Source organism: Ranitomeya imitator, chromosome 8, assembly GCF_032444005.1.
Source record: "Ranitomeya imitator isolate aRanImi1 chromosome 8, aRanImi1.pri, whole genome shotgun sequence".
NCBI lineage: Eukaryota > Metazoa > Chordata > Amphibia > Anura > Dendrobatidae > Ranitomeya > Ranitomeya imitator.
The window spans coordinates 75,044,356-75,065,020 of NC_091289.1; the positions used below are offsets into that span (position 1 = coordinate 75,044,356).

At 42.8% G+C, this 20,665-nt stretch overlaps 1 protein-coding gene across 5 annotated transcripts in view; it reads left to right on the plus strand.

Annotated features, from left to right (window-relative positions):
* Nucleotides 1-20,665, plus strand: part of L3MBTL2 (L3MBTL histone methyl-lysine binding protein 2) — a 280,914-nt gene that overhangs the window by 61,294 nt on the left and 198,955 nt on the right. For all 5 annotated transcript variants that reach the window (XM_069737089.1, XM_069737087.1, XM_069737086.1 and 2 more), the window contains exon 2: nt 58-281. In XM_069737089.1, the coding sequence (XP_069593190.1) occupies nt 83-281 (199 nt within the window). In that variant the 5' untranslated portion in view covers nt 58-82. The remainder of the gene's footprint in view (nt 1-57; nt 282-20,665) is intronic.

Consider the following 20,665-nt stretch of genomic DNA (forward strand, 5'->3'; position numbering starts at 1 on the left):
CTACAGGAAGATGGTGAGACTTGATATTGTATGTGAAAGGTATATTTATTTTTGCAGGGGCTTGGTGATTAAGAGCACGGCAATGGACATAGAAGCCTCATTTGACTTTCTTTCTGGTGACAACCGTAATGAGAGAGAATTTAACAGCCGTGCTCTGAGTGACAGCAGCTCTGCTCCTAGAGATTCCAGTTTTAAAGAAATTAAAGCGGAGCCCGACGCTTCCACCCAGCAACCTCCGTCTGTTGTTGTGTCAGTCTTAGCTGACAATGGTGCCGAGTCAGGTATGTTTGTAGTGTTTGTATTCTATCAAGAAATTACAGTATGCTGTTGACTGAGGTTTAACATTGAGTTGTCAATAGTTTTCCTTTAAAGACCAGCAACTAAAGGGTTAAAAGGTTATTCCTATGCTATGGGAAGAACTATTTCTAGGTGCCGGCCACCAGAGGTGGGGCTGCAAAAAAATGGCAGCGCAAAGCTGCTTTATTTTGTCTTAAGTTCCATAAAAATTAATAGGAATTACGATTATCAAAAGCCTGGACGATCCCTTTATTGTCGTTCTGATCAAGCTCCATTTTTCACGTCTGACAAGTCACTTAATATGGTAATGAATTTGGGCGGTGTCTACGTCTCCAAGTGATTCTGAGGTTCTTTTCCTCCGGAAACTGCAGTTTGTTAGCAGTAAATTTAGATCAATATGTTTTGCATTTTTTTTTTTAAATTAAAAAAACCTGAAACGTACCCTACAAATTGGCAGTGTTTGTACTTTTTTATTTTTATGCTCTCAAAACAGTTAATCAAATATATTACATATCTCTCCTTTATGTTGTCATGATTTTCTAATCTCCTTTTTTACGATGTTAGAAGGCTTAAAAGTTGAGCATTCATATTTGATATTTTGAATGATATTTCTAAATCCAATTTTGGGGGATTTAGTTACCATAGTTTTGCAGTGGCTTTGAGGGACAAATATATTAAAGCTAAAATAAAAGTGAAATGTAAAAATTTTTAATTTTTGCAGATATTTTACTCCAAAACCTGTTTTCACCTTGCTGACCAGGCCAATTCTGACCACTGTCAATTTATGAGGTCATAACTCTGGAACGCTTCAATGGATCCCACTGATTCTGAGATTTTTTTGTGACATATTGTACGTCATTAAAGTGGTAAAATTTCTTTGATATGACTTATTTTTTTGTGAAAAAATCGGAAAATTGCCAAAAATGTTAAAATTTTTCAATTTTCATACTTTTCATTTTCATACCCTTAAATCAGTCATATCACACAAATAGTTCTTAAATAACATTTCCCACGTGTCTACTTTACATCAGAACAATTTTTGAAGCATCATTTTTTTTTTCTCGTTAGGAAGTTATAAATTTTAAAAGTTGACCAGTGATTTCTCATTTTTGCAACAAAATTTACAAAAAGATTTTTTTTTTAGGGACCCCCATCACATTTGAAGTCACTTTGAGGGGTCTATATGATAGAACATACCCAAAAGTGACACCATTCTAAAAACGGCACCCCTCAGAGTGCTCAAAACCAAATTCAAGATGTTTATTAACCCTTCAGGTGCTTCACAAAAATTAATGGAATGTGGAAGAAAAAAATTACCATTTTAACTTTTTTCACAAAAAATTTCCTTTAGACCCATTTTTTTTTTTTTTTACTTTCACAAGGGCAGTATGAGAAAGTGGACCATAAAATTTGTTGTGCAATTTCTCCTGAGCATGCCGATACCCCATATGTGGGGGAAATCCACTGTTTGGTTACATGGCAGGGCTCAGAAGGGAGGGAGCGCTGTTTGACTTTTTGAAAGTAAAATTTGCTGGAATCATGTTTGGAGTGCCCCTGATATGCCTAGACAGTGGAAACCCTCCACAACTGACACCATTTTGGAAACTAGACCCCTCAGGAAACTTATCTAGATGTGTATTGAGCCTCTTGAACCCCCAGGCGCTTCACAAAAGTTCATAACATTGAGCCATGAAAATTTTAAAAAAAAAATCACATTTTTTCAGCAAACCGTGACGGCACCATAAGAGAGGGGATCCGCCGTTCAAGGACAGGAAACCTTGAAGATAAAAAAATAAATAAATAAAAGGGGTGGGCCCTCTCTCCGCATCAGTTGGTTTTCTGTCCTTGATGGGAAACTCTCAGTTAAGATTCGGGTGTGGAATCCATGAAGAGAATGCATGGGCCTGGGATGGCCAGGGTTTGGTCAGTGTGCAGGCGCCGGGCCTCTCTGACCTTTCCCGGTGCCTGCGCACTGTAGTACTTTGCTCTACAGGGCAGATAAGTACGCCTGCGCAGGACCCGCGACAGGAAGCAAAGAAGAGGACATTGTATGAAGATGGGAGGTGCCAGACCCGGATCGCGACGCCCACCGGATTGCAGCGGGACCACCCCTGGGTGAGTATAATCTAACTTGTTTTTCTTATCTTTCAGGTTACATCGAGGGCTTAACTACAGCATTACAGAATGCTGTAGATAAGCCCCTGATGGCAGTGGCCGCAGCTTATTGGTCAAAAATGGGGTAACAGATTCCCTTTAAGTAAGGCGGAGGTACAGAGGTCTTAGTGCTCTAACAGAGGAGAGAGGCGGTGGGGGGGGGGGAAGAGGAGATACATAGAATCCCCTTCAACACCCAAGGACTCTACCCGGTCAGAGGAAGACCCATGGGCATCTTGACCAGTCGGCCGCCTCGTCAGATAGTAGCACGGAAGATCGATATTGCTTCCCTGTAGAAGGAACGGATAAGCTAATGAAAGCTAGAAGATGCCAATCAAACAAGATTCAGAACTGAGCGGCACCAGGTAACTAGCATTCTTCACAGGCTATAAAACATATGGGACCGGCTTTCCTTCAGACTTGAGACACAACATTTAGTGCATCCATGGGCGGTTCTCTACATATATCAGAACAGTAGAGTTACGAATTATGCAAGCATAAAAGATGTGGCACTCACCCCAAGATTGCTGAAAAAACAATGTCCTTTATTTCACTTTATGCGGCATTAGACATCTGTGGAGAGGCGGCAGGTGAAGGTGGGGGGTGCGGGGAGAGGAGAACGGATGACGGCCGTTTCGCACAAATGTGCTTCCACGGGTCCAGGTGCAAAATCAAACATGTAATTTCCTTTTTAAGGGAGTAGACTATTCAGTGAAAAAACATATGAAAGTGCAAATAGCAATAAAATTTTGCATATAGCAATAACATTTACATTTTGCAATAGAAATGAGTACATCATATTACAGACATGGAATCAAACAATAATATTTATAAAAATATAGCCACATCAAGCTTGTCAACTACATATTTGCTTTTACACAAAATAGTCATGGACTGTATGCGTTACTGGACCCACTCGTATGGGATTATTCACAAGGTGAAGATGACAAAAACTGCAGTTGCCGCATTTATAATTTCCCTGAGGCTGAGATTTTTCTAACCAGTTGTGGTTTTCTGGTAAAAGCCGATTATGGACAAGAAGGTCTCCCAAATTTTTTGTGCGTCTATACGCAAATTGGGGTTGGTTTATTGTTATTTTCGATAGATCTCTATCATTTTGTAAAACGTGCTAGTTCTTTCTAATGGCAGCGTATACTTCATTGTCCATTGGACTATGTGTGAATGCAAACGTAAATCTCTGTTGGTCTACGCGTTTATTTCGGGCTCGTCTTTCTTTTTTACAAATCTCTTTGTGAGAGTTTATAAACCCTAGATTCGGCCTCGGCTAATAAATTGCGGTGGATAATATAATTTCTATTCAAGAAGCATGTTTTGAGTTCAGCAATTTGTTCTTTGAGAATTTCCTCGTCATTATTTATTTTTCTGAAACGTACCATCTGACTATAGGGGATACATTTTCTTGTACGAAATGGATGCGCACTATTAAAATATAGCAAATTGATGGAGGCTGTCTCCTTTTTAAAGACTTTTGTAACAAGTTTACCATTGGATATATCAATTTTTACATCCAGGAATTCTAATTTATTTTCACCGAAACAGGAAGTAAAGCTCATATTATCCTCATTTATGTCATTTAATAGGAAACAAAACTGTCAAACATACATTTTGAACCATCCCAGATGATAAAAATGTCATTTGCGAATCTTAAATATAATCGCATGTGTTTCAGATATGGATTAGGGATTGAGGTTATGTACTTCTCTTCAAAGGCCGCTAGGAATAGGTTTGCAAAAACGCAAGCGACGGGCGTACCCATCGCGGTACCCATACATTGTAAAAACCACTTATTAACAAATTTAACGGCATTATGCGACAACACAAATTCCAGGCTCTTCAAAATAAAGGAGACAAAATCAAGATCTTTGTCTGTGTTTAACAGAATTTTGTGTATCGCATCTATGCCCTTTGTCTGCGGAATTCTCGTGTATAAATTAACTATCCACCGAAGCTAAAGAAAAAGTCGGCTGCCAATCAATCGTTTGTAAAGCCAATAAAAAATCTCCAGAATCTTTAACAAAAGCCGGGATTATTTGCAGTAAGGGTTTTAATAACCAATCTAAAAACTGGGATAGGGGTTCTGTTAGTAAACCAATCCCCGAAATTATAGGGCGTCCAGGAGGATGTGTAACATTTGTGAATTTTAGGAATGCTATACCAATGAGGTATTTTAGGGCATTCGGGCAAAAGTTTTTCCGCTCTATTTTTTGTTAAAGTGCCTTTCACTACATATTTATTTAACAATGATCTTAATTTTTCTTTAAATTTAACGGTAGGATTAGTGTCTAGAGGTATATATGTTGCTCTATCGTTTAACTGTGACCGCACTTCATCAATATAGTAACTTTTGTCCATTATTACAAGGTTGCCCCCACTTGTCCGCTTTTCTTATGATCACATCTTTCCACTGTTGCGTCTCTCGGAGAGCTCTTTCCTCACTTGGCAATAAGTTTTTTATAGGTTTTCGATACAAAATTGCCTCAATGTCTTTCAGAACTAAGTCATGAAATAAATCTTTTGGATTTCCAAGAGATATCGGTGGCATAAAACTAGAACGAATTCCACCTTTAAAAGGTTCCACAGATGGTTTGGTGGTAGTAGATGTACTCAAATATTCCGGCTCTTGTACGTCTTCACTTAAATTGGCTAATTGCCATATGTTCTCAATATCGCCACAGTCCGGCGGTGGAAATGCCATGAAACCAAGGTTTCCCATTGAAGCTGGGCTTTCCGTTGAAGTTACACTTGTTTCTGCATTTTTAAATTTGCTATTGACAAAGAACTTGTGTAAATGTATTTTCCTTATACTTTTAAAAAGATCTATTTTAAATTCAGTAAGATTGAATTCCTCTGGTAAGCAAAAATTCAAACCAAAAGACAATACTCTCTCTTGATCTGCAGATAATATTTTATTCGATAAATTTAAGATCTGAAGGTTATTGTCAAATGTTTTTACTTCCTCCACGAAACCTGCTTGCTTTTGCGTTTTTAGATTTCCGGCCCCTTCGTCGGGTTTTCTTCCTAAAGGGATATGTGCTCTCAGGGATGTAGTGGGTGTGTTAATACCTTCTAATTGCTCTTCTATTCCACTGGAGTCAGAATCTGTAATCCAGCCATCCTTTTGTGGTTTTCTCTTATTTACATTCCTTAATGACCGATTTCTTTGAAAATATCTCCTCTTATTTCTATTCCATGTGAAGATTTGTCCCGTTTCGAAGTCATTTTTATCCCTTAAAATTTTTTCTTTAGATCTTTTTAAAAGTATAAGGAAAATACATTTACACAAGTTCTTTGTCAATAGCAAATTTAAAAATGCAGAAACAAGTGTAACTTCAACGGAAAGCCCAGCTTCAATGGGAAACCTTGGTTTCATGGCATTTCCACCGCCGGACTGTGGCGATATTGAGAACATATGGCAATTAGCCAATTTAAGTGAAGACGTACAAGAGCCGGAATATTTGAGTACATCTACTACCACCAAACCATCTGTGGAACCTTTTAAAGGTGGAATTCGTTCTAGTTTTATGCCACCGATATCTCCTGGAAATCCAATAGATTTATTTCATGACTTAGTTCTGAAAGACATTGAGGCAATTTTGTATCGAAAACCTATAAAAAACTTATTGCCAAGTGAGGAAAGAGCTCTCCGAGAGATGCAACAGTGGAAAGATGTGATCATAAGAAAAGCGGGCAAGTGGGGCCAACCTTGTAATAATGGACAAAAGTTACTATATTGATGAAGTGTGGTCGCAGTTAAACGATAGAGCAACATATATACCTCTAGACACTAATCCTACCGTTAAATTTAAAGAAAAATTAAGATCATTGATAAATAAATATGTAGTGAAAGGCACTTTAACAAAAAATAGAGCGGAAAAACTTTTGCCCAAATGCCCTAAAATACCTCATTGGTATAGCATTCCTAAAATTCACAAAAATGCTACACATCCTCCTGGACGCCCTATAATTTCAGGGATTGGTTCACTAACAGAACCCCTATCCCAGTTTTTAGATTGGTTATTAAAACCCTTACTGCAAAAAATCCCGGCCTTTGTTAAAGATTCTGTGTGTGGCCTGGTCTCTGAAGGTCTGGCTGGATAACCTGGAGGACCAGCTGGAACAGGAAGTACCTAGAGATACGATCCTGGCATCAATTCCAACTATCAAAGGAGCAGCGGCATTTCTAGCCAACGCCTCAGCAAGATTGGCAGCTAGGTCAGCGACACTGTCCAATGCAGGTCACGTAGCAGTTTGGCTGAAATGTTGGCCAGGGGACAGGCAAAGACTAAGCTTTGTTCCCTGTTGTGAATTCTGTTGTCGGGCTCCCTCCTGTGGTCATGAATGGTACTTCGGCTGGTTCTGTCCATGGACTTCCTCTGGTGGGTGTTTCTGAGTTTCCTTCCACAGCTGACGAGGTTAATTCGTTAGCTGGCTGCTCTATTTAACTCCACTTAGATCTTTGCTCCATGCCACCTGTCAATGTTCCAGTATTGGTCTAGTTCACTCCTGGATCGTTCTTGTGACCTGTCTTCCCAGCAGAAGCTAAGTTCCAGCTTGTATTTCTTTGGTTTGCTATTTTTCTGTCCAGCTTGCTATTTTTATTGTTGTCTTGCTTGCTGGAAGCTCTGTGACGGAGATGGAGCGCCTCCGCACCGTGAGTCGGTGCGGAGGGTCTTTTTTGCGCCCTCTGCGTGGTCTTTTTGTAGGTTTTTGTGCTGACCGCAAAGTAACCTTTCCTATCCTCGGTCTGTTCAGTAAGTCGGGCCTCACTTTGCTAAATCTATTTCATCTCTGTGTTTGTATTTTCATCTTTACTCACAGTCATTATATGTGGGGGGCTGCCTTTTCCTTTGGGGAATTTCTCTGAGGCAAGGTAGGCTTTATTTTTCTATCTTCAGGGCTAGCTAGTTCCTTAGGCTGTGCCGAGTTGCATAGGGAGCGTTAGGCGCAATCCACGGCTATTTCTAGTGTGTTTGATAGGATTAGGGATTGCGGTCAGCAGAGTTCCCACGTCCCAGAGCTCGTCCTTTATTATCAGTAACTATCAGGTCATTCCGTGTCCTCTTAACCACCAGGTCCATTATTGTCCTGACCACCAGGTCATAACAGTTCCCTCCCATGTGAAGGTAAATTCCTGTTTGGTCCATTCCTGTACAAAATTCTTGCGAAGGCAGGGGATAAAAAGAAGGGGTTTCCTGGTGCACCCATTCCATCCTTTCAGCGCTCCTTTCGTAAAGGTCGCTATGCTCGCAGGAGACCACTCAGAGACCAGGACAAGCCAGAGGAATGGCCAAAGAGAGGAGGTTTCTTTTTTTTTTTTTTTAAATGCTCCCGGGAGTAAAAGAAGCCACCTCAGTGTCTCGTCTTCCCAGGTGGGAGGGAGGCTTTTTCTCTTCCTGGGGGAGTATTTCTTCAAGTGCCTGGATCCTTCAGATTATATCAGGCCTGAAGTTAAAATTCCAGACCCTACCTCGAGAAAGATATATGGAAACCCCCGTGCAACCATCTTCGCACAAACAAAGGGTGTTGGAAAAATAGATCCTGTCTCTCATAGAGAAGCAAGTATTGGAAGAGGTTCCCCCAGGGGAGATAGAGAAGGGGTTCTACTCCCCCCTATTTCTGATATAAAGAAAAAACAAAACAAAAAAAAACGGACACATCCTTGAGGACTATTATCAATCTAAAGTCGTTGAAGATATTTTTAGTCGTCCCCTTATTCAAGATGGTCAGTGAGGACAGCAGTGAAAGTTCTATTTCCAGGTTGTTATATGGCAGTCCTGGACCTCAAGGATGCCTATTATCATTATATAAACAATATCGGAAGTTTCTCAGAGTAGCGATACAGATAGGGTCTCGAATCAGATGCTTTCAATACAGGGCTCTCCCCTTTGGGCTAGCAATAGCTCCCCGGATATTCAGGAAACTAATTTCGGAGGTGAACGGTCATCTCTGGGAAAGGGATATTCTGGTCATACCTTACCTGGACGACTTCCTGATTGTGGGTGGGGGTTCCTTTCTCCAAAGTCAAGAACGAGTCGATATGGTCAAACATACTTTAGGGTCTCTAGGATGGCATCTGAATCTAAAGAAATCCAGGCTCTGACCGGTAACATCTCAGGTCTTTTTGGGTCTAGTAATAGGTTCAGTAAAACAGAAATGTCGTCTTCCGGAGGAAAAGGAAAAAAGTATCAAAACCCTCATCTCATCGGCTATGACAAATCCAACACTGTCCCTCAGAAGAGCAATGTCTTTGTTAGAATCCCTACCCGGCTGTATACTGGCAGTCAAATAGACGCAGTTCCGCACTTGAGTCCTTCAGTGGTGTTGTGTGTGCTGGAGAGCGAGACACTCCTGCAGGGACGATTGGAAGGAAAGCTGAGCCTTCCAGAAACAGTGGTCGATTCCCTCCGATGGTGGCTAAAGATCGACTCATCACCCAGTATCCAGGATAACCATGACAGATGCCAGTCCCTGTGGGTGTAGAGCTCACATGGACCGCCACTGGCTCCAGGGGACCTGGTCGAAGGAGGAGAGGTTACTCTCCTCAAACAACTGGGAACTCATGGTAGTGGACGCTATATACAGTAAATCACCAGGAAGGTACTCGTTCCCGTCCGCTGATGTCAGTGGCAGAGCAGTATTTCTGCTCATTGTTGTTTCTGCATATCAAAGGGGCAGAAAACGTCAGGGCAGACTTCCTGAGTCACAATCGGCTAAGTCAGGGAGAATGGCCGCTGAAGAAAAGTGTGTTCAATCTGATCGTGAACATGTGGAGTCAGCTCTGGATAGATCTTTTCGCCTCCAAAAACAGGAAGATCTGAAAGTTCTGTTTGTTGTATCCAGGAGACAATCCTCACATGGTGGACACCTGCAGGATGAAATGGACCTCGGAGCTACTATATGCCTTTCCTCCAATATGTCTCATCCCGGCTGTCTTGAGGAAAATTTGAGAAGACAGAGCAAGTGCTATCCTGATAGCTCCCTTTTGGTCAACGAGGCCTTGGTTCTACTGGCTGAGGACAATGTCAGTGTCAGATCCGTGGGTCCTTCCGGAGGATCAGGATCTTCAGGAGCCTTTTCTCCATCCTCAGATGTCCGGGCTGCATTCAACAGCTTAGAATTTGAGAGGATGATTTTAGAAAAGAAATGTTTCCTGCTAAATTAATTTCTACCCTTCTTAGTAGCAGGAAGCCAGTGACCACTAAGATCTACGGGAGGTCTAAAGGCCCATTGTACAAGAGCTGTGGCAGCATACTGGGCGGAGAAAGCAGACGTCTCCATTGACCAGATCTGTAAGGTGGCCACATGGTCCTCTCCATCCACCTTCTTTAAACACTACATGCTGGATCTATCTTCCTCCTCTGACCTCATGTTCAGGAGAAAGGTGCTGCGGGCTGTGGTCCCTCCCTAATATAATAATTCTCTGAAATTCTCCTGTGGTGTCATCATGGGTGACTGAAAAACACGAAGATTACTTACCAGTAATGTGTTTGTTTGTTTTTCGTAGCCCATGATGGCACGCTTATATTCCCTCCCTTTCTAATCCCGCTCCTTTCGGTGCACCTTCATGTTGTCATACACCCCCTTCTTACTTGGTGTTATGGATAGGTAAGGAGTTAGAGATATGAGTTAGGTGTGTACACTAACCTGGGAGTTTCCTCTCGTGCTGAATAAACCAACGGATGTGGAGAGAGGAGCCAGCCTTTTTTATCTTGAAGGTTTCCTGTTCTTGGAAGTGTGGATCCCCTCTGTTGTGATGCCATCATGGGTTACGAAAATGCATGTTACCGGTAAGTAATCTCTGTGTTTTCCCACAAAAAATGTTATTTTAACCCACAATTTGATATTTTCACAAGGGTAACAGGAGGAGAAGGACCCCAAAATTTCTTGTGCAACTTCTCCTGAGGTCACCGATGCACCGTATGTGGTCGAAAACTAATTTTAACCCCTATCTGACCTTGGACGGGATTGTACGTCCAAGGTCAGATTCCCTGCTTTGATGCAGGGCTCCGCGGTGAGCCCGCATCAAAGCCGGGACATGTCAGCTGTTTTGAACAGCTGACATGTGCCCATAATAGGCGCGGGCAGAATCGCGATCTGCCCACACCTATTAACTAGTTAAATGCCGCTGTCAAACGCATACAGCAGCATTTAACTACCGCTTCCGGCCGGGCGGCCGGAAATGACGTCATCGCCGACCCCCGTCACATGATCGGGGGTCGGCGATGCGTCTCCATTGTAACCATAGAGGTCCTTGAGACCTCTATGGTTACTGATCGCCGGTGGCTGTGAGCGCCACCCTGTGGTCGGCGCTCACAGCACACCTGCATTTCTGCTACATAGCAGCGATCAGCAGATCGCTGCTTTGTAGCAGAGGCGATCGCGTTGTGCCTGCTTCTAGCCTCCCATGGAGGCTATTGAAGCATGGCAAAAGTAAAAAAAAAAGTTGAAAAAAATGTTAAAAAAATATAAAAGTTTAAATCACCCCCCTTTCGCCCCAATCAAAATAAATCATTAAAAAAAATATCAAATCTACACATATTTGGTATCGCCGCGCTCAGGATCGCCCGATCTATCAATTAAAAAAAAGCATTAACCTGATCGCTAAACAGCGTAGCGGGAAAAAAATTCGAAACACCAGAATTACGTTTTTTTGGTCGCCGCGACATTGCATTAAAATGCAATAACGGGCGATCAAAAGAACGTATATCTGCACCGAAATGCTATCATTAAAAACGTCATCTCGGCACGCAAAAAATAAGCCCTCAACCGACCCCAGATCACGAAAAATGGAGACGCTACGAGTATCGGAAAATGGCACCATTTTTTTTTTTTTTTTTTTAGCAAAGTTTGGATTTTTTTTTCACCACTTAGATAAAAAATAACCTAGTCATGTTAGGTGTCTACGAACTCGTACTGACCTGGAGAATCATAATGTCAAGTCAGTTTTAGCATTTAGTGAACCTAGCAAAAAAGCCAAACAAAAAACCAGTGTGGGACTGCACTTTTTTTGCAATTTCACCGCACTTGGAATTTTTTCCCCGTTTTCTAGTACACGACATGCTAAAACCAATGATGTCGTTCAAAAGTACAACTCGTCCCGCAAAAAATAAGCCCTCACATGGCCAAATTGACGGAAAAATAAAAAAGTTATGGCTCTGGGAAGGAGGGGAGTGAAAAACGAACACGGAAAAACGAAAAATCCCATGGTCATGAAGGGGTTAAAGCACATTGCAAAGCTCAGAATTGAAGTAGCGCCATATTACATTGCAGATCTTGCTGCACTGATTTGAGGGTGCCATATCACATTGGCAGAGTCCCTGAGGTGCTAGAACAGCAGAACACCCCCTCCCCCCATCAATCATAGGTGACCCCATTTTAAAAATGAAACTTCAATTAATTAATCTCGGGGTGCAGTGATCATATTGACACCAGATTTTCACAGAATTTTATACCATTGGGCAATTACCGGTAACCAAAAATCCTGTTATTTTTTTATTCCTCACTGTAAAATGTGTTTCTCTGAGACTTCATTGGGGGACACAGGAAACCATGGGTGTATGCTGCTGCCACTAGTAGGCTGACACTATGCACAAAAAAGTTAGCTCCTCCTTCGCAGTGTACACCCCACCGAATGGCACTAGGTTAATCAGTTAGTTAGAAAGGAGTAGGAGAAGCAACATATTAACGAGAAAACTCACAAACTCCAACCGTAACAATAGAATACAGTAAACAGAGCTGTTAAACTTGGCAGGGTGCTGTGTCCCCCCAATGAAGGCTCAGAGTAACAGATTTCACGTTGAGTAAGCAAAAATCTTGTTTTCTCTATCATTTCATTGAGGGACATAGGAAACCATGGGATGTCCCAAAGCAGTCCCAGGGGAGGGAACACCACTGCTGCTCACAAGGTCCTTCTACCTAAGCTGGCATCTGCCGAAGTGTAGGCATGGTCCCTGAAAAATTTTGGCAAACATGTGGACAGAGGACCAGTTGCCGCTCTGTAGAGATGCAGAGCGGAGGTCTTATTGTGTACCGCCAGGAGGCTCCCATTGCCCAGGTAGAGTGTGGAGAAGGCGCTCTGCTCTGACCTAGTATGCCTCCAAATAGCCGTCCGGATCCAGCGAGCAATCGTTGACCTGGAGGCCGTAAGGCCGTGTTGCGCACCCTCAGGAAAGAGAAAGAAAGAGTCCGTCTTCGGGTCATTCAATATCAAGTGATCCAAATATGAATTTATTTTTTTTTACCTGACCTGACTCGTTAGATTTTTATTTTTATGAAGTACAACTTTAGTTAATTAGTCGTCACTCATGGCCTCTGCACGCCACTTCCTCTTCCTTCATTAGCGTCCCTGGCACCTGCGCAGTTATTTATTTTTCGGGCATGCGCAGTTGTGCTGCCCTTCGAACTTACAGCGCAGGCGCCGGGGACGCTAATGAAGGAAGAGGAGGTGGTGCCCGGAGCACAGAGGCCATGATTGACGGCTGTGAGGCATCTGGATTAGGAGGGAAATACTCGCCTTCCTGGCGATTTCACAGTATGAGGGACATATTTCAAAAACGATTCTTTCAGCAGTGCCAGGGACCCGAACTAAAAGAGCCACCTTGTCAGAATGCAGCATTACTGCTGCACAAGGTGGCTCTTTTAGTTACAAACGCCTGGGCGGTGGGGACAGGTTCCCCTTAAGATAAACAGGTGGGAGAGGCATAATTTTTCTCAGAATGGTACCGGCTTTCATTTGATATGACACTAGACTAAGTTTCTTTATATTTTGTTTTGGAGAAATCAAATTCAAAATTTTGATGTGTAATTGTGAAAAAAGTATGTTTTTATATTTGTGAAAAAATGCATGTGTTACTTGTGTTCGTTTTATATTTGTACAGGGATTCAACTTGGACCTATCAAATTTTTTTTTTCTTTTTAAGCCTTGAATCATCCGATTTTTTTTTTTTTTGGTTTGTGTGAGTTACTTACGTTTTTTTCATTTCAAATTTCAACTTATTGAATTCAACATTAATATGCAACAATAAAGAAACACAAAAAACAAACAACGAAGTGTCAGAATAAATACATCTTAATCATCATAACACAACTTGCTCAGCATTTTCATCCTGAATTCATTGAACAAACCAAAAGAGGAAAAGGTGATCGCATCCTCAAGTGTGGTTTTCTAAATACAGTCTCGTCCTAATTATATGTTAAAAACAAGATTAAAAGAACCAATATTTTTACCACCTATTTATACATGCAACAATTTTTTTCTATTAAATCACTAAACATGTCATTTATGAAGTGTTTAAGAAGAATAGTACAGTAGTTAAATCCTCGTTCTATAAAATATGAACTAATCAAACAATTAATAGTAGGTTTTTAAACTGGCCTTATCAATGTGTCCCTTCTAGTGGGTGAAATGTAGTCTTGTCCATAAGCGCTTACTAGCAGTGGCCATTTCCTTTTGTGTCCGAGTATGTACAGCCTGTCATGGTGCTCGGCTCCACCTGAGTTAATATCTGATTTTTGTTCACTTTTAACCCCTTCCCGACCTTTGACGCACCGTATGCGTCATGAAAACCCGTGCCATTCCGACCTGTGACGCAGCATATGCGTCATGGCCGGATTGGGCTCCTGCAGGCCGGGTGAAAGGGTTAACTCCCATTTCACCCGATCTGCAGGGACAGGAGGAGTTGTACTTTAGCCCAGGGGGGGTGGCTTAACCCCCCCGTGGCTACGATCGCTCTGATTGGCTGTTGAAAGTGAAACTGCCAATCAGAGCGATCTGTAATATTTCACCTAAAAAACTGGTGAAATATTACAATCAAGCCATGGCCGATGCTGCAATATCATCAGCCATGGCCGGAAACACTGATGTGCCTCCCCCCACCCCACCGATCGCCCCCCCAGCCCTCCGATCTGTGGTCCGCTCCCCTCCGTCCTGTGCTCCGCTCCCCCATCCTCCTGTCCGCTCCCCCCGTGCTCCAATCCCACCCCCGTGCTCCAATCCCACCCCCTGCAGTCCGATCCACCCCCCCGTGCTCCAATCCCACCCCCCTGCAGTCCGATCCACCCCCCCCACACTGCGATCCACCCCCCCGCACTGCGATCCACCCCCCATGCTCCGATCCACCCCCCCCGTACTGCCCCCCCCCCCACCCCATCATACTTACCGAGCCTCCCGGGGTCCGTCCGTCTTCTTTCCTGGGCGCCGCCATCTTCCAAAATGGCAGGCGCATGCGCAGTGCGCCCGCCGAATCTGCCGGCCGGCAGATTCGTTTCAAGTGCATTTTGATCACTGTGATAAAACCTCACAGTGATCAAAATAAAAAAAATACTAAATGACCCCCCCTTTGTCACCCCCATAGGTAGGGACAATAATAAAATAAATAATTTTTTTTTTCTTCCACTAAGGTTGGGATTAGGGTTAGGGCTAGTGCTAGGGTTAGGGTTAGGGCTAGGGTTAGGGTTTCGGTATGTGCACACGTATTCTGGTCCTCTGCGGATTTTTCCGCAGCGGATTTGATAAATCCGCAGTGCTAAACCGCTGTGGATTTATCGCGGATTTACCGCGGTTTTTCTGCGCATTTCACTGCGGTTTACTATTGGAGCAGTTGTAAAACCGCTGCGGAATCCGCAGAAAGAAGTGACATGCTGCGGAATGTAAACCCCTGCGTTTCCATACAGTTTTTCCGCAGCATGTGTACAGCGATTTTTGTTTCCCATAGGTTTACATTGAACTGTAAACTCATGGGAAACTGCTGCGGATCCGCAGTGTTTTCCGCAGCGTGTGCACATACCTTTAGAATTAGGCTATGTGTACACAGTGCGGATTTGGCTGCGGATTCGTAGCAGTTTTCCATCAGGTTTACAGTACCAAGTAAACCTATGGAAAACCAAATCCGCTGTGCCCATGGTGCGGAAAATACAGCGCGGAAACGCTGCGTTGTATTTTCCGTAGCATGTCAATTCTTTGTGCGGATTCCGCAGCGTTTTACACCTGTTCCTCAATAGGAATCCGCAGGTGAAATCCGCACAAAAAAACACTGGAAATCCGGTAAATCCACAGGTAAAAAGCAGTGCCTTTTACCCGCGGATTTTTCAAAAATGGTGCGGAAAAATCTCACACGAATCCGCAACGTGGGCACATAGCCTTAGGGTTAGGGTTGTGGTTAGGGTTGTGATTAGGGTTATGGCTACAGTTGGGATTAGGGTTAGGGGTGTGGGGGGGTTAGTGTTGGAGGTAGAATTGAGGGGTTTCCACTGTTTAGGCACATCAGGGGTCTCCAAACGCAACATGGCGCCACCATTGATTCCAGTCAATCTTGTATTCAAAAAGTCAAATGGTGCTCCCTCACTTCCGAGCCCCGACGTGTGCCCAAACAGTGGTTTACCCCCACATATGGGGTACCAGCATACTCAGGACAAACTGTGCAACAATAACTGGGGTCCAATTTCTCCTGTTACCCTTGTGAAAATACAAAAATTGCTTGCTAAAACATCATTTTTTAGGAAAGAAAAATGATTTTTTATTTTCACGACTCTGCGTTGTAAACGTCTGTGAAGCACTTGGGGGTTCAAAGTGCTCACCACACATCTAGATAAGTTCCTTTGGGGGTCTAGTTTCCAAAATGGGGTCACTTGTGGGGGGTTTCTACTGTTTAGCCACATCAGGGGCTCTGCAAACGCAACGTGACGCCCGCAGAGCATTCCATCAAAGTCTGCATTTCAAAACATCACTACTTCCCTTCCAAACCCCGACGTGTGCCCAAACAGTGGTTTACCCCCACATATGGGGTATCAGCGTACTCAGGAGAAACTGGACAACAACTTTTGGGGTCAAATTTCTCCTGTTACCCTTGGGAAAATAAAAAATTGCGGGCTAAAAAATCATTTTTGAGAAAAGAATTTTTATTTTATTTTCATGGTTCTGCGTTATAAACTTCTGTGAAGCACTTGGGGGTTCAAAGTGCTCACCACACATCTAGATTAGTTCCTTTGGGGGTCTAGTTTCCAAAATGGGGTCATTTGTGGGGGATCTGCAATGTTTAGGCACACAGGGGCTCTCCAAATGCAACATGGCGTCCGCTAATGATTGGAGCTAATTTTCCATTTAAAAAGCCAAATGGCGTGCCTTCCCTTCCGAGCCCTGCCGTGCGCCAAAACAGTGGTTTACCCCCACATATGGGGTATCAGCGTACTCAGGACAAACTGGACAACAATATTTGGGGTCCAATTTCTCCTATTACCCCTGGCAAAATAGGAAATTCCAGGCTAAAAAATCATTTTTGAGGAAAGAAAAATTATTTTTTATTTTCATGGCTCTGCGTTATAAACTTCTGTGAAGCACCTGGGGGTTTAAAGTGCTCAATATGCATCTAGATAAGTTCCTTGGGGGGGTCTAGTTTCCAACATGGGGTCACTTGTGGGGGAGCTCCAATGTTTAGGCACACAGGGGCTCTCCAAACGCGACATGATGTCCGCTAACAATTGGAGCTAATTTTCCATTCAAAAAGTCAAATGGCGTGCCTTCCTTTCCGAGCCCTGCCGTGTGCCCAAACAGTGGTTTACCCCCACATATGAGGTATCGGCGTACTCGGGAGAAATTGCCCAACAAATTTTAGGATCCATTTTATCCTGTTGCCCATGTGAAAATGAAAAAATTGAGGCTAAAAAGAATTTTTTTGTGAAAAAAAGTACTTTTTCATTTTTACAGATCAAGTTGTGAAGCACCTGGGGGTTCAAAGTGCTCACTATGCATCTAGATAAGTTCCTTGTGGCGTCTAGTTTTCAAAATGGGGTCACTTGTGGGGGAGCTCCAATTTTTAGGCACACGGGGGCTCTCCAAACGTGACATGGTGTCCGCTAAAACCCTTTTAACCCTTATAACTTCCTAGCAAAAAAAATTTTGTTTCCAAAATTGTGCTGATGTAAAGTATACATGTGGGAAATGTTATTTATTAACTATTTTGTGTCACATAACTCTCTGGTTTAACAGAATAAAAATTCAAAATGTGAAAATTGCGAAATTTTCAAAATTTTCGCCAAATTTCCGTTTTATCACAAATAAACGCAGAATTTATTGACCTAAATTTACCACTCACATGAAGCCCAATATGTCACGAAAAAACAGTCTCAGAACCGCTAGGATCCGTTGAAGCGTTCCTGAGTTATTACGTCATAAAGGGACACTGGTCAGAATTGCAAAAAACGGCAAGGTCTTTAAGGTCAAAATAGGCTGGGTCATGAAGGGGTTAAAATGTCTAGTTTTCTTGGATACACAAAGGATGGCGCTGGACCATGGACCAGAAGGTGCAGAAAAGTCACTTCTACTTCTACTTCTTCATTTTCACAATCTTTAGAGAGTACAATAGCCAGCTACCAGCTCCAATCATATTCACAGGTCACATCACCAGTTCTGTCATCCATTGCCAATCTTGTGCTGCCTTCTACCACTTCAAGGTCAGAAAGCGCAGCAGGACAAATCAGGGTACTACTGGAGTCGGGTACTCACGCCGAAGGCAGAAAATAGAACTGTCACCTCCTGTAGGATGCAACGGAACTAAATAGCAAACCTGAGCCCAGAGTGAGGCAGAGCAAAGTTAACCCTTGACATGATCTGCCCGGGAAAAGGGCAGACAGAACTCAAAACCCGGACCGGATCATGACACTGTCTGACTGAGAACCTACAGGGGGCGTCCGAGAGAAGACTGACGACATTTGTGAGACAAGACCTCCTGGGCTAATCTGGTGCTAAAAGAGAAACCGGCGCCCCCTGAAAAACGAAATTCCAGAATAATGGACAGAGCCATGATGAGAATGTTGGCGAGGTATTGTAAGAGCACTGAACCCGTGATCTGCATAATGGGCAAAAACCACTGCCACCATCTCTTTGAAGAAACTATCAGCGGTCGTGAGCCCGAAAGGGAAGGCGACAAACTGAAGATGGTCCTCCCCACCGCAAAACGCAGGAGTCTCTGATGCTCTGAAGATATAAGCAAAAAAACAAATAACCTTGTAAACCTTTGGTCACCCGGATAAAATCCACCTTTAGTTATCATTTTAAAACCATGTAATAGCCACAAACAACAAAACACAAACAAAAACATACAGCCGTGCAGTCTAGCCGATATTGACTGAAGGTTAGATTGTGGCAGGGTGAAAGACATGGACAAAAACAAAGTGCAAAAAGTGCTTGTGAATAAAAACAACCTCTCTAACTCTGTTCCCTGCTGGTAACAAAAGCTGCCTGACTATGGGGGTTGGCGCCCTACTTGTCATCGGATATGGCGCCTCCACTCAACGGCGGCTGACCCTTGGAGACCCTATGGATATTAGTTTACTTAAACATATTTAGATGGTAAGCTGACATTTGGTAGCCACATCATAAATGTAAGACAGGACAAAATCAACAGCAATATTCAGCCCTAGTTATTGGCGGATATTATATATATATATATATATATATATATATATATATATATATATATATATATATATATATATATATATATGTATATATATGTATATATATGTATATATATGTATATATATATATATATATATATATATATATATATATATATATATATATATATATATATATATACATATCTCTGGACTCCCCTCTAGCACTCTGGCACCACTCCAATCCATCCTACACTCTGCTGCCCGACTAATCCACCTGTCCCCCCGCTATTCCCCAGCCTCTCCCCTGTGTCAAGCCCTTCACTGGCTTCCTATCGCCCAGAGACTCCAGTTCAAAACCCTCACACTGACATACAAAGCCATTCACAACCTGTCTCCTCCATACATCTGTGACATGGTCTCCCGGTACCTACCTACACGCGACCTCCGATCCTCCCAAGACCTCCTTCTCTACTCCCCTCTCATCTCTTCTTCCCATAACCGCATCCAAGACTTCTCCCGTGCTTCCCCCATACTCTGGAACTCTCTACCCCAACACATCAGACTTGCGCCTACCATAGAAACCTTCAAAAAGAACCTGAAGACTCATCTCTTCCGACAAGCCTACAGCCTGCAGTCATCCTCAACCTACTGAACAGCCGCACAGCCAGCTCTTCCCTCTCCTAGTGTATCCTCACCCACCCCCTGCAGACTGTGAGCCCTCGCGGGCAGGGTCCTCCCTCCTTATGTACTCGTGTGCCTTGTTATCTGCTCATGTTTAATGTATTTGTCTATATTTGCCCCGTATTCACATGTAAAGCGCCATGGAATAAATGGCGCTATAAAAATGTATAATAATAATAATAATAATATATATATATATATTCAAGAGAGTGAGGATCGATACTCATCGTATATGCTGATTGTGCCTCAACCCATAGCCAATTTGTGCTAGATCTTCTACATTTTACACTTACTAAAAACTTTTTATTTTTGACAGGAAGTACTTCCACCTGCTCAGGGGCACCACTATGGGGAGTCCCTGCGCCCCATCCTACGCAAACCTGTTCTGGGCTGGTGGGAGGAAACCATTGTCTTTACAGATGACAACAGATGGTGGCATCAATATGTGGGAGTCTGGTACAGATTTATTGATGACATATTTGTCATCTGGCAGGGCACACAACAAGCGTTCATTGATTATGTTCAAGAGCTAAATGATAACAGTATTGGTATGAAATTCACCTTTGAGATAAATCAGAATGTCTTGTCATTTTTGGACGTCCAGATTCAGAAAAGGAATGATGGTTCTTTAAAAACTCAGATCCATCGAAAACCCACTAGTACAAATAGTTTACTTAGATGGGAGAGCCACCACCCTAGAGTTTTAAAACGTGGTATCCCTAAGGGTCAATTCATGAGGCTGAGGAGGAACTGCTCAGATGTAGATACATTTGTACAGCAATCAGGTGTCACCCTGCCACAATTAAACCTTCAGTCAATATCGGCTTTTATAAATCCCTATCTAATTTTCCAGTCATGCATATCTGATGGTCCAAATGAGACACTATGTAGGAGATATAGGGTCAGCCGACGTTGAGCGGGGGCGCCAATCTCGCATATATACATGTACGGTATATAGGGTGCCAACCTCCGCTGATAGGTAGGATTTATTAGGTTGTTGTGGTAGGGATTATCTAGACTGCACGGCTGTGTGTTTTTGTTTGTGTTTTGTTGTTTGTGGCTGTTACATAGTTTTAAAATGATAACTAAAGGTGGATTTTTATCCGGGTTACCAAAG